Source organism: Strix uralensis, chromosome 13 (assembly GCF_047716275.1).
Source record: "Strix uralensis isolate ZFMK-TIS-50842 chromosome 13, bStrUra1, whole genome shotgun sequence".
In the NCBI taxonomy this organism is placed as follows: Eukaryota; Metazoa; Chordata; class Aves; order Strigiformes; family Strigidae; genus Strix; species Strix uralensis.
The window spans coordinates 15,624,096-15,648,841 of NC_133984.1; the positions used below are offsets into that span (position 1 = coordinate 15,624,096).

General features: G+C 44.1%; 1 protein-coding gene and 1 long non-coding RNA gene across 2 annotated transcripts in view; both read left to right on the forward strand.

Moving 5' to 3' along the window:
* LOC141949269 (uncharacterized) overlaps positions 1–24,746 on the forward strand; it is a 191,895-nt gene that overhangs the window by 9,472 nt on the left and 157,677 nt on the right. The window lies entirely within an intron of this gene.
* Positions 13,768–24,746, forward strand: part of DCX (doublecortin) — a 76,918-nt gene continuing 65,939 nt past the window's right edge. Inside the window, exons 1-2 of the mRNA XM_074882791.1 lie at positions 13,768–13,807; positions 15,355–15,745. Coding sequence (XP_074738892.1) covers positions 15,382–15,745 — 364 coding nt within the window. The 5' untranslated portion in view covers positions 13,768–13,807; positions 15,355–15,381. The remainder of the gene's footprint in view (positions 13,808–15,354; positions 15,746–24,746) is intronic.

Sequence of the window (24,746 nt, forward strand, 5' to 3'; positions counted from 1 at the left end):
GGCTCCCTTAGTAAGGGAGATAAGCTTTGTGTCTGCAAGTATGGCAAAGAACTGCATTGTGATGCCCCTGCTGTGGTTTTGGTGTCTAGGTCAGGGGATTTTCACTGTATGGGGATTTCCTGACTCACTGCAGTGGATTAAGTGTTCTCCTGAATGGTGCTCTTTTTTTTTCTAGTCTTATTCTCTGGTTAGCTCACCTCTTCCCCTATCTTCATGCTAGCAAACAGACTGGAAATAAACTTGTTTCCAACATCTGCTTGCTCTTAGTTAGACATCAATTATAGGCTCTTTAAGAGTAGTTCTCTCTTCCTTAGTTTTCTTCTTACACATTCCTTCCCTTGCTTTCCCTTCTGCCTATGCTGTACATGTGCTCATTTCTCTAACTCACCCCTGCTTTCCACCTCTTCCAAAGCATCAGAGCTATGCTGGCAATGGGCCATCTAGCACTCCAGATGGCTGGCACTTGCTGCTTCTGCCACAGGCTGAGGTAATGAGCTAGTTATTCCAGAAACAAATCCAATGCTATTTACTTCAGGGAATAGTTATACTAGAATGAGTTATTGCCTGCTTCATTTCTGAAGGATGTATTCTCTGCTAGTTAAGACATCTTTCCTTAATGTCACTCTCAATCTACTCCAGGACTTCCTGACTGAGGCATGAAGCAGACTGTTTTCTAACAAAGGTGTAGTAGCACTTCTTAGTGTTGTTAGTCTGATGATGAATATCACTTTAGGACTGCTCACCCTTAGTTTTATCCACCCTATGGCTGGTTTTTCCAGTTGGTGTGCAGAACATAAAGGAACCAAAAGCTCTTCTGCCAGCCTATGTGATGCAGCCTGTCCCAAATTGAGTAACTTACTGGTGGTTGTTTGGAATGGTATAATTTTGTTCATGTTGTGTTCTTTGTTTCAGTACTCTAGAAATCTTATTTCTTTGGATCTAGGCCTTTAGGTCTTGTATGTCATGATTTTGCTCATGGATCCCATTGTATACCCTCTGGACACTTTGAAAACACCAGGGATTTTACAATAGGGCAGCCAAAGGAATGACTACTTTGCTTCTGCTGTGGCTGAAACTGATTTGAGCCAGTCACAGTGCTACTTTTGGGACGTCTATATTCAGTTGGATTGTGGCTGTTAAACTGGAGACTGGAGTTTTGATAGGGAGTAGCAAAGTTGAAACTGTGATGGGTAATTGATTCATATTAACAAGTATAGTCTGGGTTAGAGTTATCTACATCCCTTTGGGACAAAAGGACGTACAAAGGTGTTTGGGAAACACAAGACTGAGAAGATGTAAATGAGAGGCTCCAAAGCAGTTTTGCTGTGAGAGCCCCTGAAGAAGTATAAGAAAAAGCTGAGATCTGCCTTCTCTGTTAAGCAGCAGTAACTTGAAGTTAGCATGAGAAGCCAGAAATATGGGAAGGCCAACAGACTGAGAAAATGACTGCTGCCTGTGGCAGCTGCTTATGAGACATCATGTGTGCTTCTCCTGGGACATGTCCAGCTCCTACCACTGTAGCAGAAACAGATACTCCACCTTTCACATCATACAGCTAGTGAGCTAGCATCCATCCCTGTCACAGCCTGGGCTCACTCCTGCTCTGAGACCCACATGACCCAATACAACCCCTGCTCTGTAACAAATCCAATATACCCAGTGACACATCACACCCACAACCTACTAAATCCTGCAGTGGATTAGAAATATATTTATAGTAGCTGAGATGAATATTAATAAGCAGTCCCTCTCTGAAATCTAAATGGGTCTCCTAAAAGTGCTAGCTTTTCAGCCTATATAAATTAACATAAAACTACTGCTAATCTCTATCCTGGGTGAGCAGCGCTCCAACACAGCAACTCCAGTTCCTAATTAAAAGCACCAGCTTCATCAGTAGTTCAATGAATGGGACTGCTTATCTCCTACCCTACTGATTAACTAGATGTTGCTGTAAACTCCTCCCTTGCTACACAGCTCACTCCCCATTAATGACTCCAAAATGGTCACTTCAGGTGGTCCTTCCATATGTGTTTGCCCTGGTAGTTATCACCCTGTGTGGAGATATTTTTCATCCCTTCTCAAGAAAACTTATGCTGGTGAAGCATGTGCCTTGGTTTAGGGTTTGTTCAAGTGCTGGGAAGGCTGAGCAGTCTTCACAGTTTCCAATCTAAATTCTCCCCTTTGTAAATGCAGAAGCACAGGCTCAAGAATAGACTGGACTCTAATCTTAAACAGATATTCCTCATGTGTTCTGTATAGGCCAGGCTGGTAAGACATACTCAGCAAGCAGGAATCTTGAGCTGGGTTCTTTCTCAGTAGAGAGCTGAGCTAATGACAGAAACATGAATGAAAAGCTTGTGGGTTGTGGCTTGTCTGAATTTGTGCTCTAGCTTCAGTCCTTGGGATTCTGACATGTCCCTGGGCATGCTGGTCCTGTGACTGTGTTGCTGCTTCAAAAGACATGGTACCAGAACTCTGCAGGGAACATCAGACCTGCTACCTAAGAGCCTCTGAAAATCCAGGAAGGCTCTGAATGCTTAAAGCAATACTGAAATAATTTTCTGCATGTAAACCCTAACCACCTAATAGCACGAGTTGTTGAAGGAAGAGGGAAATGAGCCTGAACAGCTATTCACAGCATAAAGTAGGAGTTCTTCTAGAGCTAGCCAAAAGGAAATCCTGGGCATGGGGACTTGTAGAAAATGGGTTGTGTGCATGTGGTTTTATGCTGCCTGAAATGCCAATGTGTGTGAATTCAAAGCTGTGCTTTGGACAGTGCTGCTCAAAGGAAAACTCTTGCATCTAATCTTCAGCAACGGTGTGGAAGTAAAAAGGGAGACTCTGTCACTTCTAAGTTTCAGCAGTCAGTGACCACATGCATGTGGTGTGAACTTCTCATGTGTTAGCACTGAGAAATTAGGAAGAATTTTATGGAATGAGTTAAAGGCTGTCAAAATGGGTTGTTCAGGGAATACCATGGAGGTGTTTCTACTGCAGAGTGGCTGGCTAAAGTCTAAGACACCCAGATATTCTCTTTAGTCTTTGAGCTCCTTCAGAGATTTAATTGCAATGACACAGAACTTCTGTGATCCTCTTGCTACTTTGCTGAGGCAGGAAAGCAGATGCTTTTGGCTGGCCATGCTGCTGGCCTGCATGGCTCATACAGCTGCTACAAACTCTTATTGGGTTGCCACCTGCTGGCACTGCATTTAACTGCTTCCTACTGGGGGTAGCAAAGAGGACACCTACAAAAGGGGATCAAGCAAGCCTGAAATAAAAGTGCCTGATAACTTATTTTCTTCAAGTGTTTTAGAAGTCCTTCAACCAATTGTCTGCACCGGCTTAGCAGACTTTGCATTAAAGGGAAGAAAGCTGTGTTGTGTCAGGAGCCTGTTCCTAGCATCTTTTCTAATTTGAAATGGTTTCTTACTATCATCACCCAATGGGCCACATGAAACAAAACAATAATTAGCTTCTGCAAAGCCTGCGTTTAGTCTGACTTGAATCACATTACAGCTGATGTTTCAATGCCATATTGACTAAGCTAAAATTCAATCTCTGGGGCTTGTGTTCCTTAGAAATAGCTCAGATGATAAGCTAGTATAGTTTAAGCAAGGGCCATTCTGCTTTTGATGATCCTGTAAGGCAAAAACCAGAGTATGTTTGTGTTCCTTTTCCACTTTAGGGGTGGTAAATCCCAATGTGCAAACTGAAAGGTGTGTATAAACCTATCTGCATCATTGCCAAGAAGCAGCGGTTCAGGCCTGACTTAGCCATTCAAGATGATTTGAGAGAAGCTCAAAGCTCATGGGCTTAGGTGAGCTTGCTGAGTTGAGTTTGCCTTGTTAGGCTCGTGGAAGTGCATGCTTAGTCGATTGTGATGGGTTGACTCTGGCTGGATGTCAGGTGCCCACCAAGCTGCTCTATCACTGCCTTCCTCAACTACGCAGGGGGAAAAATATAACAAAAGGCTCCTGGGTCAAGGTAAAGACAGGGAGATCACTCACCAATTACTGTCACAGGCAAAGCACACTTGACTTGGGGAAATTAATTTATTACCGATCAAATCGAAGTAGGGTAATGAGAAATAAAAACCAAATCAAAACGCCTTCTTCCCAGGCTCAACTTCACTCCTGATTTTTCTACCTCCTCCCCCTGAGTGGTGCTGGGGAATGGGGAATGGGGATTGTGGTCAGTTCATCACATGTTGTCTCTGCTGCTCCTTCATCCTCACATTCTTCCCCTGTTCCAGTAGTGGGGTCCCTCCCATGGAAGAGAGTCCTCCAGGAACTGCTCCAGCATGGGTCCTTTCCACAGGTCCATCTTGGAGCCAGCTGGCATTGGCTCTATCAGACATAGGGGAAGCTTCTGGCAGCTTCTCACAGAAGCCACCCCTGTAGCCCCCCTGCTACCAAAACCTTGTTAAGCAAACCCACTACATCTATTCTGAAACTTGTAGGAAGAATAACTAAGTTGTAGGAGTTGGATTACTAAGAGGAAGTTGAAACACAAGACTATCAGCTATCAGTTCCTTTGAATTAAATCTATTATCATGAAATACTAAATGTTTTGTTCAGCTTTACCTGAATGTCTGATTACATGTGATCACTTTACCTCTAGCAGGATGTAATGTGATGAACAGATGTTGCATATTATGATAATGAATAGCCATTACACAGCTGTGAGTTTTGTATCTGGGTAGGACCTGTGCTACTGCTCACTGGGTTGGGGGGCAGTGGGTATGCTTCAGAGTTTGCAGTGTCTTTGCATATTACCAAGCCAAAAAGCCAGGATCTTTCCTCTCCTGACTTCTTGCTGCCATGCCAAGGGGGTGAAAGGAGAGGTGACTAAATTTCTTTCTTGCCATAGCAGTCTATACAAAAGATGGACTAGCTATTGTTCCTCCAAATCTTTCCTGGGATTTCATGGCCCACAGCTACAGCAGTGCTGCTACTAGAGCATGGTGACTGCTTGTCATCCCCATGTGTCCTTCCTCTCCTTTCTAGGGACCCAACAGCATGGTCCTGAACAACAGTCACTCCAAACTGGTCAGCCCCTGAACAGGGATGACTGTTTCTACTCCTGATGCTCAGTTTTACCACAGGGTGGCATCGTTGTTGTCTTGCAGGCACCGGTGGCATGTGGAAGTGGCACACCGCATCTATGAGGGTTGCAGGTTGGCCCTTACAGTGTCCTTGCTGGCCAGCACATGAGCTCGCATGGGCACTCTGCAGGTCTGTGCTGCTTTGCAAGGCACAGTGGAGGTACCCTTTGTGCACTGAACTTACTCATCTGTGCCTCACAAATATTTCCTGTCACATCTGCCAACCTCGCCAGGAGCCAATGTGCACCGATGTTGCTACATGTGTGTGTGCGATGTGGGTTGTGATCAGCACTGCAGGAAATACAACTAGACTGCTTTCTGCAGGTCCTCCTTTCACACATCTATGGAAGGGGCAAGGAAGGAGGCCTAAAATGGTTACCCCAAAGTGAAGTGAGAGAAGAGAATGAGATCTTTGGCATGACTAGCCTGGAGATGACTGGGCTTCTGTGGGCTAAAAGTGAGACAAGCACTGCCTTTCATAATTGTCTTTCAGGGTTATGTCTACAGACTTAGCCCACAAACTGGAGATTTGGGCCAGTCAGCAGTGCTGAGGGCTGGATCGTTGCAGGGTGACCACAATGAAACAAGTCATGACCATGCCCAGGAGACATGCAAAGGCTATTCATATTATAGCCTTGAATTAATCTTGAATAAGAGGTATTTGAGCAGAGTGCTTCGTGTGCTTTCAGGGTTAACAACTGTAAGGATCAAACTGAAAATATTTGTTGGGTTGCTTAGGGAGTAGAAGTCACCTAATGTAACAAGCCATTTGGATTTCTAATTGGAAACAATAAAAATTTAACTTGGAGCAGCAAAGCACTTCATGGATACAAAGAACAAAACAATGGTCTGTTAGTATTTATGGCTGTACCCTGTTTCTGTAGTGGGGCTGCAGTCAACTGATCTGCCTTTCTCTGGTGGTTAGAATAAAGCAGGAGATAGACAAAAGTAATGGCTGTAGCAACTACATAATAATATACCCTCATCCCATGGTATAAAAGTAGGGTGTTGACATTCTGCTGGAACTTAACAGTGTACACACAGCCCTGGGCGCTGAAGCCTATTGCTGCAGGAGGGCCCTTGGCTTTGTAGTTTAGCTGATGCTAAGGGAGAAGGGGACTGTGGTTATAGCCCACAGGGCCCTTGGTAAAGCCAGTCTGCCACTGATACCCTTTTCTTGCAGCTAGCCAGGATTGAACCTCTTTTTTTTGTTTTTTGCACTATCACAGCATTTCATCAGTTGGTTTTCTGACTTGAGCCAGTTGCCCCCATGCATCCCATGAAAAGACCATCCTCAAATTCACAGTAAAAGGAGAGCAGGTCCCATTTACACACTCAACAGTAAGTGTCTCTAGGGCTTGTTTCTCTGGAGTTTGAGGTCAACAAGAAACATTCATATTTCCTTGTGGCTTGCAAGTAGCTGCCTTTTGGCTCTAGCTCTGTGGTGACCAATGACGGCTTAGAATTGAGTCTTAAATGGAAACCTGCTTTATCTGGTGTTTGAGCCCCTACTGTCCTTACTCAATTTGAGTGTTTACACAGCTGGTATTGGATAGCCCTTATGAGAACTCATTGGATCAGAAGTGTAGTTGACAACACCTTCAGACAAGACCAGGAGTTTCTTCTGATCTGGTTTTTGATCCAAACTTTGGGATATTCGTCCTGATGGTCTGTATGGTTCTTATTCTCCTGTTCAATTATACTGTGGTTCACAAAGTTTTACAGGCTGGGAATTTAATCTAATGAGAAAGAACAAATAATCTGTGAGCAGTGTGTAATAACGTTTTATCTTACATTGGGAATGTTTCCTAATGAACAGAACCTGCATAATGTGAAGATAAAATAGCATCAGAATCAGCACTGGGGAGTTTTTGGTGTCAGATTCCAGGCCAATAGCTCCCAAATCATTATCTAATACTCCCCTGTGATGTTAATCAATGATCTAGTTTTCAGCAAGCTGCAGATGTTCAAAAGAAAAAAAAGACTACTACTTTTTTTTTTTTCCCAAAAGGTCAGCACCAAAGCACTGATAGTCATTGTCTCCCTGCTGGATGAGATGTTTCTCTCCAGTGTGTCTGTTCAGGGACATTAATGGAGCAGGAGGATGCCCTGTGTTTGTCTCTTGATGGTCACACTGTAGACAAGGAAGAGAACTTCTGCCTGAAGCCATCTCTCACTTGTCAGCACAACTCTGGTATACATGGAGGGAACAGGGGAAGAGCTGCAGACGTTCAGATCAGAGTTTCAGTACTTGAAATAGAGCTGTTTAGAAGGCAGAGCATCTGACAGCATTTCCATACTGTAACCTTTGCTTTAAACATAAAACATACATGTAGCTCTATGTAGGTTCTCAGAAGGTATCTAAAATCCCTGGATACATCAATAGCTGATAGGGACAGGGATTTGCATGTCAGCATGTATTTGGAACCTGCTTCCTTTCCATGCTCTCAGTGCTCAAGGGTGCCTTGTACTAGAAATAAACAGGGTATTCCTGACTGCTGCATGCAAGACCAGCTTTTCAAAGCCTGGTAGTAATTCTGGGAGAAGAAGAATCAGATTTGGTTTAGTTTAGGATAGAATTTGCAGTGTGGGCTCTGGTTGCTGAAGAAAGAGGACTGAAGATGTCAGTGCTGATCTTGTATGTTATAATGTGTTTTATTGTTTTTCCATTCTGCCTGACTGCGATGAGTCTGGGTCGTTCTAGAGTGAGAGACTGCAGCTATGCAAACAAAAAATCTCAGTTCATTGATGTTTAAACAATGGTCTTTCAGTGTGCTGTGTATTCTAATTTGCATGAGACTTTGAGGAGGTAAGTGGGTTTTTTTATGTAGCTAAATGAGTTTTCATTGCTGTATCTACCTTTAAATTTCAACACAGATGCAAAGCAATGATCATCAATAGTTTATTATAGATAAATGATATGTGTGCCTGAAGAACAGTGACAAAATAGCTAAGCAGTATGTGCAGCCATGAAAAATCACCATTTATTACTGTTCTCTGTGAAGTTTTAGGATAAAACAGATTGGAAACATCCCCTGAAAACAAAAAAAACACCAGCACAAAAGCGCTTTTCCCCCACTCTGCTCTCTTTTCCTGGAGAGTGTAAAAACCTTTGAGCTGCCTCTCTCCCTCAGCTGTTACTGCTGGTAGAAGGAGGTGAGCAAGCTGAATGACAATTATTCCTACTATGTAGCTGACAGCTCAAAGCTTCTACACAACAGCTGAGCTCAGCCAGAATCCACACTCTAAATACTGATTACTCATCTCCTGCCAAAAGACAGGTTTCCTTAGAGCTTTATAGCTACCCTGGGAGTTTTCCAGCACCCGTGCTCTGCTGCCAGAGGCCAGATGTGTTGGCACAAACACAGGCTGTGCCAGAGTGTGGGCCTTCTACCAGTAAGGGGTGTGTGCTCCAAAACCAGTGTGGGCCTGAATCAAGACTACCTATGGGCAATGTGTTGGGGTGCCTGGACCTGACAAATGCTTGTAATATTAAAGTTCAAAGTGAGACCAAGATAGGCTATGAGAACTCCAGGTTGGTGTGATTTGCCCTCTTGTGACCTCTAGTCTTTGTCCTGTGTCATGCTGAATGTCAGAGCTCAAAAGCTCTTAATGTCTCCTAAAGCCACTGAAGGCATCATTTAAAATGCTAGTTTTGTAGATCACATGCATTTGCTATTTGATAATGAGAAGGTATTTGCCTAGGACACTTATATTGGCTAATTCTGTAGCCTCTGTTGGGCTTAGTCTGGGATGACATTGAGTGTACTGGATGGAGGTCTCTTGTGGAAAAAAACTTCTGAAATGATCTGTCGTGATTTCTAAGTTTGTACGATGGGCTGTTTGGGTATCTTTCACAAATGCTGCCCCAGTATTACCTGACTTCACTGTCACTGCCTTCAGAGTGACAGAGAGGATCTATGTTTGAAAGGAAACATATTTTCAGCTTGAATGTGACATGGTCCCCCATGATGGCTTTGATGGGATTTTTCCTTTCCATCATTTAATATTCCATCAGGAAAGTCCTTCAGACCAATGTTACATTCAGCAGGCATTTTGAGAAGCTGGCAATCAGCTGTATTCAGTTAGAATAACTGTATGAAATTAAAATATCAAGTAGTTATTAAATTTTTGGTCATGAGTCTCCTAACTACTGTGACGCAGCCCATGGACAACCTCAGAGAAAGCAGATGTGGATTTCTTGTGGTTCCATTTGTCATGACCTTGGGTGGGACTTGCAGACTATACATCATACATAATTTGGTCAGCAAAAATATACTGACAACCTCTGTGAGGTTCTGCATGTCCCCCAGGGTACAGGCAGTGCACGTGGCAGACATTTCCATGGCTGTTTGCAAGCTTTGCAAATTGCTGTTAAGGGAAACACTGCCATTGAACTGCCACCAGACTCTGGCTTGTGGAACTCCTGGGGCTGGCAGGATTTACCCAAGATATCATGGGGTGTGTACTGGGTGGGGGTGCTTCATTTTCTGCTATCAGGGAATTTGCTTTCAGCTGGGAAAGGTTTACTGATTGTGGTGATTTGCTTGTAGCAGAGAGGGGATGGAGCCAGAATAAATCTAGTGCAAAAGGTATTTTTCTTTTGGATGACTGTTGTGTGTTTTAATGCTTTCTCATATCTGGTTGTGTTGGAAATGTCTTGAGTGAGTTCATCGAATAACTCATTATGAGCTGCATCATTTCCAGATACTTACAAAGGGCTTATTAGTGCAGGAAATGGCCTTTTCGCTTCCAACCTGCTTCCTGTTTATCCCTCAGAGGATGTAAAGGCCTCTTTCTCCCAAATTTCAGCAGGAGCTTATTTGAAGGCAAAGTCATCTGCTGAGATTGAGGGCATCTGTCAAGAGTGTGGGGCTGCAGCAGAAATGCACTGATTCAGCACAGCATCTCAGGTCTGGAGGAGTGACAGGTCTCACCCAAAAGATACTGGTGCTGTGGGCCACAGGTGAGGACCCCCACATTAGCCAGCTGCTGGAGGTGGCCTTGGAGCCCAGCTTTTGCTTTCCACCCTCTCCTCCTTCCTCAGACTGAAAACTTTGTCCCTGCTGCTCCCTGGGATTTCCAGTGATTCAGGCTGTAGAAGCGTCCAGCCCTCTGACTTCAAGGTTTTAACAGCCTCTGCAGATGGTTACAAGGCTTGGAGTAGTGAAACTATGCTATGGAGGTGTTCCTCCACCCTTCTCTCCCCAGCAGCTGAGCTGACTTTGGCTCACTAGCATCGGTATTTAAAAGACTTTCGGATGTGTGTGGTCCCTGTAAAAATAAATCTCCAAAGGAAACAAATGTTGTGTGGTGAGAGTCTGCCAAGTCCCCATTGCTTATTAGCTCATAGTATTATGTAGCAGACACTTAACTCTATAGTCTGATATAGAATAATTCTTCAATGAACTGTCAGCTCTTTTGAAGGTTCAGGTTTAAAACCTGTTGCTCTATAGGGTCAAGACTGAGCCATTGGCTTTATGGGCTTTAAGTTCTGAGTGCCTTGACACATTTGGCAGCGCCCTGAAATAGTAATTTGTCATTTCAGAGGGTTTTGGTGTATAAGTTCACATTAAGCAAAGCTTTGAAAGCAGCAATCAGGGATGGCATTTTCAAAGAGTCCAGAAGAACAGAGATTAAAATAAGGAATATAATTAAACATGTGCATCTAAATAGACTGACTTGAAAATGTTGATCCAAGACTGCCTTCAAAGCAGTGATCACTTGATTTAAATTTTTCCAGAATTCTCATCTGTGGTGCAGCCAGAGCTCAGCTACTTATCACCTTAACTTACATCTTGAGCAGAGAACATGCTGTGCTATCAGATGCAATTTTTTATAGAAGTCAGGATGACATATAGCAAAGCAACTGGACATTGACATAGAGACAGCTTAAGACTGCAACTCCTAGTAATGCTAGAAACTGGATTTTCTAGGTGTATGTGAAGAAGTTGGCACAAAGCAGTCATGCCTTTCACCTGCAGTCTGTCCCTTTCCAAAGTATCACAGTTGCTCAGCAATGTCAACAAGCACGTCTTTATACACAGGCAAAAGTCTAGATGTTAGCTTCCTGGAGGAAAGATGATTCACCTGATTTAAAGCAGATAATTTAATCTGAAGAGCTAAATTTATCTTTCCTTTTTAGCTAGATGAAACTATTGATGGGAAGAATTTTCTTTCCAATTCTCAATCACTCATGCTGCCTAAAATGGTTTAGATTATGGTGTCTCAGGGGGTGAGTCTCTTCTGATGTAAATAGGTTTTGACTAGCATTAACTCCTTAAGGCCAGCAAAGAAGCTCTTGTGCCTGACCAACAGAAATGAAGTCAGGAGCAGGCCCTTGCATTCATCAAGAAGGAGCTGTTTATTTCTATGCCTTATTGCGTAGCCCAGCCAATGTCTGCAGTACAAGGTGAACCTGTTATCATTTGAAAAGAAGCAAATATGGTGAGAATCCACTGTGAGCACGTGAAATCAATCTGGCTCCAGGGCTCTTTACCTCTGATGATGCTCTGGCTGCTGAGATCCTTCTTGTCTTGTGGCAGGATTAAAGGAGGACAACTGTACTGAAGGTGATTTGGGCACCTTTTAGGAATAACTTGAGATTTTACCTAAGATGAACATTACCATCATTGGCTATAGAAACCTTATCCTTCAGTCAGGAACAAATACCAGGTCTCTTGCTGGAGTAATTCTGCTTTTAAAAGGAAGTGCCTGCACTCCAGAAAGCTTCTGGCAGTGTCCTGAGCAGACATGTACATGACATTATAGATATGCTTCATCTTCTCACTAGCATGTATGGTCTTAGATGTGCAAAGAAGTCAAGAGCCATCTGTTCATGCTGTTTGAGACCTTTTGCTGTCCTCAGAACTCTTCAAACAAATGAAACTTGGGAGATGAGTAAATTGTACAATTCCACTGACTGCATGGGTTTACATGATCCTGCTAGGTTACCCTGGGGTAGTATCCAGGTCCTTAGACATCATCCCAGTCTGTCTCTTCTCTGTCAAAGCTCTGTGCACCACTGAAGACCACTGAAGGTTTCCTTTTCTTTATTCTTGCTGTTACTGTACTCGGCACATGCATAATGATTTGTATCTTTGCACATTTTTAAAGTATGAATAAATTTATATTTACAACAGCATTGTGGTATAGGGAAGAACTGTTAATCCTGGACAGATTAAGCACATGTTGATGAATGGCCACGTATTATCTAATTTGAAATGGGATCTATTGGGAAGGAGAAGGCTTAAAGTCCCACCGAACTCTTGCTTCTGCATCCAGAGACCTACTGAAATATGCCCTGGAGAGCACAGACCCTGCTTTTTCCTGTGGTCCTCTCAAGTGCTAGTTCCTGAGGAAGGAGAATAGAGCTGTGGTCTCCTCTGTAGCGATTCCACCAAACACAGAAGGGAGCAGACAACAGCTGTAGTGGAGGATGCATGGGAGCCTTTGAATAAAAGGATGGTTTCAGGGAATAAGAAACTTTACAAATGTCACGTGTGAAAGTTGCTGGCAAACAAAGATGAGCTTTCAGTGCATTTATCGGTGTTGCCTGGACTATCATGTACAGGGCAGACAGAGCTGGAATATATACTAACTTTTTCTGTGTAAATGTGATATTGCTGTGATGTGCCAAAATGACAAAATCTGATGTTTTCATTCAGAACAGACACAGCGTTGTTAGGGCAGATTTCCTTCTACAGATGGGAAGACCCTCCCATTTCCAAATCTCGTTCTTTTCTAAAATAAAGATGGGACCAGCACCAGTGGGGTTAGGAGCAGGGTTAATGGTGCTGCTCTTCTGACTGCAGGAGAGAAATCTTCATCCAGAAAGCAGGTGAAAGATTTCACTGTCAAAGTGAAAGGGCCCAGTACAATTTTGTAACAGCTGAGTCCTCCTGCAGTGGAATCAGAAAATAAACTTCTCTTAGTTTGGGATATGAGCCAGGTTGAATCTGTTGGGTTAAGCTTGTGTTGAATGACTCCATCCTGAACCCCTTGGGGATTTGAATGAACTGGGATTCAGAGCTCTGGCTTTGGCTTGTGTCCAATATTAACGGAGGAAAATTATTCAGGGGCACTGCATGCAGAACCACCAAGTAAATTCTCCCTTTCTGCTTGCCAGTGTAAACCATGAATGTTGTGTAAAACCAGTACAGGAGCAGGACTGTGCCCAGTTCCACTGGCCAACTTTTTTCTTCATTGCTTCCCTAACGCATGAGAGGCTTGTGCCAGCATTGTAGCACACTGTAGGATTGTAGCCATGACCTCCCTGTACTGGTAATCCTATAATTTTGCTGCATCAGTCCGATTATGCTCTTTTTTTTTTTTTTTTTTTTTTTTTCTCAGTGTGGCCAGATGCTTTCTTGGTGAGGCTAGAGCCAAGGGGAAAATTGTATCCTTCAGAACATCAGCCCAAAACTTGCCCCTTTAAACTTTTTGTTTAGCATAACATATCCAGAGCTGGAATGAACACACCCTTTTTTTCTCAAATACAGAGAAGACTGCAAGCAGACGACTGATGATGAGAGTAAAAACCACTGAGGCAAAGTTACCGTGAAGGGGTGGAATAAGGCACTAGGACCTAGGAGGCGTCTCATCCACCCTGGCAGGAATTTCTTGCTTGGAGCTCAGACAACAAAGGCAGAGTGAGCCTGGTTTTCTTTCTCTCAGCATCTCCACCCTGCGCGCTGAAAACCGGTGAGTAGAGCTTTTCTGAGTGACTTGCATGCAGAAAAGTAACAGATGTCAGACAGAAAGGAGAAATCTTTCTCTTAGTACCTTACAGCATCTGCAGTTCATTTTGAAATCAAAACCCCCTGCATCCTCTGATTCATTCCCGAAGTTGCTTGGATGTTTCATTGTTCACTGCATGACACCAGACTGAATCTACCCCAACTGGCATCGTGGGGAAAATGTTCCCAACTTGGGGTTTCTGTGGAGATCGCCTGCATTGTCATCTTCTGCTTTACTGCAGACTGGAGACAATGATTTTTCTTGCACAGGTCACGTTGACATTGTAAAACACAGGGAAGGAGCTTCGTTCTGGCAAATGTAAGGGGTGGGGAAGAGATAGCAACAGCTTTTCCTAGATTTATACCTGGCTGCCAAGTGCTGGTGTAGATCCCCTTTCTGCCTTCTGTTAACATGCAAGCAACATACATGGATTGCATGTTCCTGGTTGTACTGGGGGAGTGGAAGGGTCTTTCTATTGCAGGCTTGGGGGTTCCTCCTCCTTTTGTGTTGGGGTTTGGTGGGGGAGGAAGGTTGTTCTTGAGCATAAACTAGAGATGGTGTGGAAATTCCTGCTTGCTGGGTGTCAGCTCAAGTCTCAGCTTTTCTGTAGTAGTCACTTGCGCTGCGAGCCCCCCATGCTCAGAACAATGAAAGGTGAGCTAGCAGGAGCGGCGTGTCCCTTGGGCAGGGGCACTTCCAGCAATTAAATCACTTAAGGCTGGAAGGGGGGTGGAAATAGCCCCTTTATTTTCTTCTCCTCATTAAACGGGAGCAGAAATGCAATTCAGAGGAGGCTCAGGCTGAAAAGAGCTTATCGAAGCCTCGTTTCAATGACAGATTTTTCTTTCCAGTCATTTCTTCTTAGAGATGTAGGCTGGTCCTGGGAATTGATTGATGGGCTAGGAGGGGGCTGCGGAGAGGGGGAAGGGTGGGCTGGATCTCATTGCTAACCCTTATTGAACAGGCTGTCACAAAGAAACTGCTTATTCCCCTGTGACCATTCTTTCATAAATGCCAGTTTATTCTAATGTTAAACATTCAGATGCTCTGGTTCCTTCCGTGATTCGACAGATTGAAGGGCTGACTTACTGGGATCTCCTTGTTTTCTGTTGCCAAAGGAAACCTCACAGGGCTCAGAGGTTTAATTCATTGCCAACTGGTGTTTGGATGAGTTTTTTGGGGCTGAGCTGTGATTGCCATGTATCCCTTTGGCCCCAAGTCCCAATTTACTGCACTTTGAAAACTCCCAGGTGCACGAGCAGACAGCTCTCTAGAAACGTGTTCCCTGCCCCCAGTAGTTGGATCCCTTTCAATATGCGAGGACCCCTCCTACCCTCAGTCACCAGAATCGATACAAATCTGGGTCAGGGGAGGGAGCGCTTCCCAAATGCATCTGTCCTGCTCCAGACACAGCTCTTGCATTAGTGTCGCTTTCCTCTCTGGATTGTGGCTCTGCTTGGCTCTAACCTGTCCCTTTGCACTCCTTCTCTCCCCATCTCCTTCCTGCTCAGCTTCAGATCTTTAGGGTTCACCAAACTATGGAACTTGATTTTGGACACTTTGACGAAAGAGACAAGGCGTCCAGAAACATGAGAGGCTCACGTATGAACGGGTTGCCCAGCCCCACTCACAGTGCTCACTGTAGCTTCTACAGAACCAGGACCTTACAGGCACTGAGTAATGAGAAGAAAGCCAAGAAGGTACGTTTCTATCGCAACGGGGACCGCTACTTCAAGGGGATTGTATATGCCGTGTCCTCTGACCGCTTCCGAAGTTTTGATGCTCTCCTGGCTGACCTGACCCGGTCCCTGTCCGACAACATTAATCTGCCTCAGGGAGTCCGTTACATTTACACCATCGATGGATCACGGAAGATTGGGAGCATGGATGAGCTGGAAGAAGGTAATTAGCATTGCTGTCTGGTGCAGTGAGGAGGCGGGGTGGGAAGGGGGCTGCACCACTTGGGTCTGCTGTTAAGGTCACATTTTCTGGTGCATGGGGATGCTTCTGCCCCTCAATGTTGAACCCACCCGTTTGCCTTCCCTTCCAGAGAGGTGCAGGAAAGGGTGGCAGTGCAGGGGCTCCCCCCCCCCCCCCCCCCGCCCCTCGCTGGGGTGTCCCTCAGATTGCTTGGGTGCAGATGTGGAGCTAGAGGGGTGTGTCTTACTCTTGGCTAGACATGGCTGTGTCCATCACTGGGGGAGGGAGGGGGGCTGTCTGAGGGTGTCCCCACACTGTCCAGGCTGGGGGGTGGGGAGGGGTCCCAGATGGGTGCAGGGGGTGACTGAAGAGTGATGTGGGTTTCCCATTGGGGTGGGTGGGTATGAATGGAAAAGTGAAGGGTGCTGGGGGATGAATGTAGTGTGTGTAATGGAGGTGAGAGGGATTTACGCACTCTGTGTATGGGGGTGTTTTGAGGGGTTTGTGGACAATATGTGTGTATAGGGGTGTGGTCAGGGCTGTGCAGGGATTTGAGTGTGTGTGGAATGGGGTGTTGGAGGTGGATGCAGTGTGTGTGTGGTGGATGTGCCAAAGGTGGGGTGTTAGGGGTTTTTATAGTGTTTGGGGAGTGTGTGGAGGGGTGCACTGGGAGTTCACACAGTGTGTTTAGAGGGGGGAGTTAATGAACAAGGTGTGTGTTTGGAGAAGGGTGTTTTAGGCAGGTTGCACCTGGTGAAATTTGGGGGTTTTATACGTGTGTGTGTAAGGTGTAAAGAGGGTTAACTGCAGAGAAGATGTTTGGATTCCTTGAGGGGGTTCATGCTGAGGGTGTGTGTTGGGGTTTGTGCTCAGGGAGCGTGAGGAGGTGTGTTGGGCTGTGTGTGTGCAAGGGGGAGTGCTGGGGGGGGGTTCTTGCATAGTGATGTGTGTGGAAAGGGCGTTGGGAGTTCACGTGTGGTGTCTGAATATGGTTCATGCAGGGTCTGGATGGAAGAGAGGTGTATTGAGATGTTCAGATGGGGGGGGTGTAAGGGGGTGTATTTGGGGAGTGTTTCTGCAGGGACTGTGTGTGGCAGGGTGGGTTGCTGTGGTAGGTCTGTGGGGGAGTGTGGGAAGGCATCCCCTGTGTGGCAGGTCCAAGCATGCAGGGGATGCTCATGGCAGGCCTGAGTATATCCCTGTATTTAGAGAGGGTGTCAGTGTGTCTGTTCCTCTGAGTGTCACTTGGACTGTGGGATGAAGGATGAGTCAAAAATCAGTCCTTCTGTCCAGAGGGGGTGGCCCGGAGGCAGGCTTGCTCCTGTGGAGCTCAGCTGCCAGCCTTGTCTGTGCCTGGGGAGCTCCCTCTGCAGCAGTGGGCTGCCACCATGGGTGCTGCCTTTCTTGGGGAGTGTCAGGACCCCCAGGATGAAATTGCTACAATGCCAGTCCTGCCTCCTTGTCCAAGGTGGGGCCATGGGCAAGCTCTGCTGGCGGTGCAGCTGAAGTGAGGTGCACAGAGGACACCCACAGCCATCCTGCATTCCTCTTCCCTGAGCAATTCAGATATTCCATTCTTTGTTTGGACCTGGAATATCCCGATTACTCTGTTGCAAGAGGGGAGTTGCTCTTCCCTGTTCCTTGATGTTTTCCTCCAAGCAGATAACTTGACTGATTTGGCAACTATAGAAAATCCACAAGTCTTTCTGCCTTTAATAAAAGACAATAGATGTGAATGTATGAGCCACCGAACTGCAGGGGCAGCCTCAGCAGTGAGTCATTGTGTGACCTTGACTAAAGCATCTCTCCCTAGGATTCCTTATCTGTCATTTCCCCAAAATACTTTGTGGGGACAAGCACACAGAATAAGTATTGGTTTCCATAGAGGCGTTTTACTGGGAGAAATTGCTGCCTTTCAGAGAGATGATGCAGTCCTAGTGGAGTTATTCTCAGCCCAGTTACAGCTGTCGAATGGAGGTGTGGCCTCCCTTAATTTTAAAGGTTCTGCCATGTTTCATTCTGATCTCTTAATATGGCCACAGGCTTTCTCTAATGGCAGCTCTTAGTCCTGCTTGTCCTAGGTTTTATGTAAATCTTCAGGAATAACTCCACAGGATAAAATGCAGTTCTTAATTCTCTTTTTATACTCTTCCTCCTTTTATACTCTTCCTGCTTTTTGTCAGTGAAGTTAAGAAACCTTTAGTTGCTATATCTGCTTTACACTGGGTTTTTGCTGCAGATAAGAAGGTACCTAGTTCTTGAAAATGTTTTTTACTGGTTAAGGTACAGGCAGCAGATGTTGACATTTGGGTTCTGGCTTTGTTCTGCCAAAATGGTATCTGGAAAGAGCACTGAAGAAGTGGCACCAAAAAAATAGGATTGTCTGTGTGGCTGTGTCCTCAGCAGAGCATCAGCTAGAAAATTACGATCTAGGCAAAGTGAAAACAAAGGAATCCAGTGTTTGAAAATGCAAAACTAGATCCGCATGCTGTTATTGACAGTTTAATGATAACAATATTCTCGTATTTCTAGGGATGACCTATGTATTTGTTGTAGAAAAGCAATGTGGGAAAGACATTACTTTTGATTTATAATACCATGGTTTACCACCTTTGTGGTAAAGTATGTTATTAGATTGGGTGTTTGTATAACTGTGTACTAGGTACATGCATGGAAAAACAACTTCAGAGTAATTGCACTATGACACACAAGAACGTACATACACAAACAGTATATGTTTGCCACATACTGATTGTATTCCTCCTTAATATATAAGTTGGTTTAATGCAGTACAGCATCCTATTACTGCACTGTTACAGCTGATCCTGACAACAGGTAAATTGCTGACAGCATCTCCCACTTGCCTACTCTCTTGGCTGAGTCAGGAGTGGATATTGGGCCCAAGTGCTGCTATCTATGATGGTTGTTTTTAGTCAATAAATTAATCTTTTGGAAAGGAGCACCAGGTGATCTTTATTCCCTTTCATATTATAATTGCTTCTAGTGACCAAGGCTTTAGGAAGTCGATATATGAAGCTGCCTTTATAGATTATTGGTGAGCCATTGTTGTAAGTTAATTCTGTGCCTTGTGCTGTGAGAAAACTTGAATATGAAAGATACTTAAAAAATCATGTACCATCTTTTCCGGCCTTGCTCAAGCTGATAGTAGAGCAGCTCACATTGTCATTCAAGTTTCTACTAAAATCTAGTTGCCTTTGACATCTGGACAGGGTGGCTTTTCCTTGGTTCATTTTGAGCCTCTGTGTTCTTGTAGACCCATTGTGATGAGATGGCAAATTTTCCCTGCCTCAGGTCTAATTGCTCTTTTTCTTTGAATGGAGGACTGGATAAAGGTGGAAGCTGATGTTACGCCTTGACTTCAGCAGCAAAGACAGCTTGAAATGCTGTTCTTGGCTACATGTTGCAAACTCAGGTTGCAACTTGCTGTCCCCATTGTCCCACAAATGAGCTCTTTGTGGGACAAAAGATTTTTTTAGTCCACTCCGTAATTTTGCTTCTTTCCCACGTGGCCCCACTAGCAGTTTCTTGACATAATGAAAGTGACCGTGAGGTGCAACTTGAGAGTGAGGGAAAGGCACAAGACACAATCCTGGCTGCTGAAGCCATTGCAGCTCCGAGTTAACCTCAGTACTGGTGGAGACTGGTTTGTTTCCTCTGGAGGGAGGGACTGACGCTTCCCCTGAAGCCACGTTCTCCACTTGTAAAGATTAGACATTTGTCACAATGTATTTAGAGTCACTGACCAAATGGGGCATCCTACTACATGCACTATCTAAACGTGCAAGAAGAGAGTGCAAGGCACTATTTAAACGTGTAAGAGAGAGCTCCTGCCCAGGGAGATTATGGTCTGAAGAAGGTGTTCATCAGTAATAACTGATGAGGAACTGAGAGGCAGAAGAGCAGTCTGGCTTGTTTGTCCAGAGTCTGTAGATGAGACAAAGACGGAAGTCAGAGCTCTGAGCTTTCTTGTTCAAGTGCTTGTTCAGTTCCCTTCCTGAGCCTTTTTCTGGGTCTAGTCAGTGGTTTAGAGGTACTTGCATCTTTCAGGTTTTTTATTATAAGTGGACTTTGGACCTGCTTCTAGTCAGTGGCTGATTTCATGTGAATTAAGTGACCTTTGCAAGTATGGTCAGGGTCAGAAATACAAGTGGAAATAAACCCATCAAATACAAATATAGCATGGATTAGACATGGTCAGTAAAGGCAGAAGTGCAAGTAGAACTTGAGAGACTCAACATTTAGTTGAAGCTGCTCCTCCCGTCTGAGCTCGTGGTATGCTCAGGCTGTTAGGCAGGGCACAGCCCCCTTGCGTTGTGGTTGGAGGGCCCATCCAAGGGTGGATTTATGCCCTTGTCCTGTGCTGGGCTACTTGTCTGAAATTTATTCTTGCCTCAGATTAAACACTAGAAAAAGCTGAATAGGATTTTGTTTTTCTCAGTGGGATTTCATTGCAAATGTTCTTGGGCTGTGTGAGATATTCCAGAAAGTGTTTCCAAGCTTTTTGTATCCTGTCATGCCCTGGGGAATCTTTTCCAAAGTCTTGTCCAGGAGTGTTTAAAGTAATCATAGGAGGGACTCCACCCTGGAGCTGTACAGAGCCTTGTGTGTACTGGGACTGAGGGGTTTATAGGAAGTATATTGAAATCTCCACCCAGTGTGTGCATGTTCTAGTTTGCCTGGAAAACTGAAATTCATGTAGTCCAATACTGAAGCTCTTGGTAACCTGTGACATTGTTTTCTACGGCTGTTGTCCTGACGCTTGGCTAATTACATCCCATATTACAAAACTTATCCTTGTGTTCTGTTTTATTTGCTTGCTCATCCTGGCTGTCACGCTAGGACTGGTGTGGTCCCATAAATTCTTTATGGGCATCATGTGGTTTTGAAGGCGATTCGGTACTCACACATTTCTTTCACTTTTTCAATAGAACAAGAGGTGCTTCTCTCTCCTGGGGGAGCCCCCTGTGGAAGAGCCAAAGAAAGGAAGCTCTTCCAGAGAGTTCATTTTGCCGTGATGGACTAGGTTTTGAGGCAGAGGAAGATCGTTTTTAATGCATAAAGTAGCAGGAAGTTCATGCATTTGAAACTTTAACACCACATATAATGAACTCTACAAGGTGTTAAGTCCACTTAATTCCTATTGAAATAATAGTAAATCCCATGGAACATGAAAGCTGGTCACAGTAGCATGATCCCAACTTTGTGACAGCAGAGCTAACAACCAAAATAATTGACTGCAGCCCACAGAGACCGTTTTTGGAATAACTGTTGTTAGCAGTTACACTTTCAAAATGGCCTCAATCCAGCTTTCCCAATTCTTCTTGCAAGACTTCTGCCCACAGTTCATTATACTTGAAAAGTTACTGGTGCACACTGACAAAGGATAACTTTTTCTGAAAGCTCAGTCTGCCTTGTTTAGTGTTGTCATAAGGAGCTGCTGTTAGAGGGTTGAAGGATTAGCGCTCATCTTGAGCTTAAGAGTTTCACTAAGAAACCTCTAAGGCAAACCTTATCTTTGCTGAGATCATCCCTTCTTTAGGAGCTGAATAATTGCCTTGTGCTTCTATCAAATTGGTAGCATAGTAATGTGTAATGCACTTGTAGCCAGAGTAGTTCAGTGTGATACAAGCCGTGGCCTTAAATGGCAAATATGCTCATTGTAACTTAAGGTCAAAGGTCTACAGTCAGTCCATCTATTGCTAAGAGCAGGATAGAAGCAATAAATAAATGCCTTGGCTGGTTTGGTGACATGATAGAAATTGTGACACCTCTGGAGCACACTGGCATGATGACAACTGTGCATCATCCTGCAGGGCTTTGGCTTCGCAGTGCGGAAAGGGCATCTTGCACTGACCTGGCACTGCACTAAAATGCTGTCCTTAAGACCACTGCTGTCATGCCCATAGTGTGGTGTTCAGCAGCAGATTGGATCTTGTCAGGATGATGCTTCTCACTCTTAGAAAAGCTTCCCACCCCCAATGCATGAGTGTTTCTCTTTGGGGCTCCCATTTGGGGTTTTGTTTGGAAGTAATGACATGGCTGTTCATCATATCTTCTCATGGCTTACAGTTGGGTTTCTGCACATGTACACAGCTGCTTGCTGTCTAAAGAGGTGTTCCTGAAAATATTTGTGCACAGATTTTTATGCTTCGGGCTGGGGAGCAATCTTCTTGGAGTTGTTTCTTTTGCTTTTGACAGAATCTCATAACCATTTTCTCCCCTTATGCTGTGCACGTCTTCTGCAACCATGCTGTGTCTATCAGTTATATTTCTTTGATTGGCATAGTTGTACACCTTGACTTCTCATTACAGGCTTGACTTAGATAGACGTAGCAGAGAAACCAAGACCACTCCTCTTTCTATGGTAGCACTATTCCCCATAAGATGCTCTTTTGTGATCTTCTGGTCACAGTACACATATTCAAAGCTGGAAAGTTCACAGGTCTTCAGCCCATGCTTGCCCAATCCTGCTACCACCTCATGGTAAGGTTTGGGTAAAACTCAGCTGTGGGAAATGAAATAGCACATATTCCTGGCTGGCAAAGGGTAAAAGGGATGTGCCTCACTGAGGAACTTGAGTGATAATTTTCCTATTATTTGAGGGCCATAAGATGAGTTTCGGAAGACATCAGTTGAAGTTATTTTTAAATTAAGTTAAAGCTTCAGGTTACATCTTTAGGTCAGAGAAGAAGGAAAGAAAAGCTCCTCTTCCCTGCAGCTATACTGCTGTAACTGCAGAAATGATGCTGAGAAGAGCTGCTATCCTGAACTGCTATTCTGAAGTGTCACTCCAAGCAAATTTCTGTCCAGTTTTAGAATTCAATAAAATATTTGCTAGGATTTGAGTTAAATGAAACAAAGTGAGAAAGGGCAGATTACATTTTCCATTTGTGCCTGTGAGCATAATTTCAAAGGCCAGTGTATATATGTACACAACTACCTAATACCATTTTTGTGGAAACAAAGCCTAGGAGAAGAGTATTGCCTTCATGTCACTATTGCCCTCAGTGTACACTGTTGTAAATACACTAGACAGCTATGGTGTGCAGTGAAGAATTTCAAATGATTCAGCTGGAACTAAGGGTAATAGTGTTCTACCAAACAGACCAATAATCTCTTCTGCTTACTTTAAAACATGGAACTTATTAATGGAAAATATGCTCCAACACCTCACATGTTTATAGAACACAGTGCAAATATATACTTTCTTTCATTGTGACATCTTCTACCCCAAGGTATTACATAAACACAGATGAAAGTCAAGCCTTGCAACACTTCAGTGGCAGATACTGCTACTTCTGTTTTTCAGGTAGGGAGGGTGAGGTGCAGGTGAAGTCAGGAGCTTCCACAGGGAGGCCTGGGACAGGGGTGAGAATAGCATTCAAATCACTTACTCCTAGTGTTGCATTTAAACATAGAAATCCCTTTTCTCAAAGGAAAAAGCTACAGTTCTGTTGAGCATGCTTATAAAGGCTCTGCCGCTCAGGGATTATGGGCTTGGGAGGGCTCCAGTTTTTAGGAGGGCTAATTCCCTGAGAGCATTTCAAACTCCCCTTGCTGCACTTCACACTCAGTTGTGAAACTGGAGAGAAGTGTGGGCCCCCTCTGCACCAGGTGTTGCTTGGCTGAATAAACCACAACTTATCACTTATTAATCAGAGAGATTTAAAGTATTCAGTGCTTCTGGAAAGCAATCAGTATCTCCAATGGGAGTTCTTTAGAATGTATGGTACTCTGTGGGGTATCTTTATGCTTCTGTTGAGTCAGATTCAAGAAATGTGAGGAATTAAGGAGCTTCAGCTATGGATACTACATGGTCAGTTTATTGAGGGGTTTTGCTGACAGCATACGTGCCTCAAATATAGATTTTTATTATTTGTTTAAGCCAACAGAACCTCCTTGTGGGATTATTGTGTTAGTTTGGGGTACAGTTGTTGATCAAATGGCCAACTGACTCTGTTCATCATGAACCTTGTTACCTCTCTTCTCCCTTCTGTATTTCTGTTCCATTTTGAGTGGGGAAAAAAGACTATCTGCTTCCTGTTGATAAATTATTTTGGTCATTTTATGCAACTGGGGAGATGGAGAAAAACTGCAGTTGGTGATGTAAGCACCATGAGTACACATTGCTTTCTGGCAAACTGGGTACAAAGTTGAGGTTAAAGAAAAAGTTAGCATCCTGCATCTTTTCTATAGCTACTTGTGACATCAAACACTTAGCAGTAACAAAGACATAAATACAACACAGACCATTGTTTTAAGCCTATTAAATTATTGTGTAGCTGTTAGTGGTCTCACCATATGTTCTATGGAGGAATCACCTCAGTGCGTCCATCAAAAATGCAATTTAGTCAGCAGAAGGATGACTATATGAACACTATACTGGATATGTTACATGCCTGGACCATAAAATTCTGTGGAAATCAGTGGGCTGTTTGGAAATCGATATTTACACCTTTGCCCTAGAGATCTGTAATGGAAAGCCAGACTCAGATGTTGGGTAGGCTTCTCAAAGACGTCCAGGGCCTGGAGTTTGCGGTAGGGAACAGATAAGGAAAAGCAGCCAGTCTGTTTATATGAAGAAGGATTTTTTTCTTACTCAAAATAGTTAAGTCTGTATTTTGATTTCAGACCTATCATAATATTTGAAGAACTTCATTCTGTAAGATCACCCCAATAAGACACTGAAAGAAACTCCATAAGGTACCCATGTTATGCCTTCAGTTCCTATTAAAATTTTATCTAATGCTGAGACAAAAGCTTCTTCCTCTAGCAATGACTGACTTTTTTTTCAGTGCATCCTCAAGTGCTCAGCAGCCTGAGTCATTTCAGACTAGACAGCTACATTCCCTTAGGGATACTGTTTTACAGTCTCATCTAGTAATAACTCTTCTAGCATCCATCAGATTTGCAGGCCCAAAAGAAGATCCTACAAATCCTTTAAGGTGCTCTTAAAACCTTA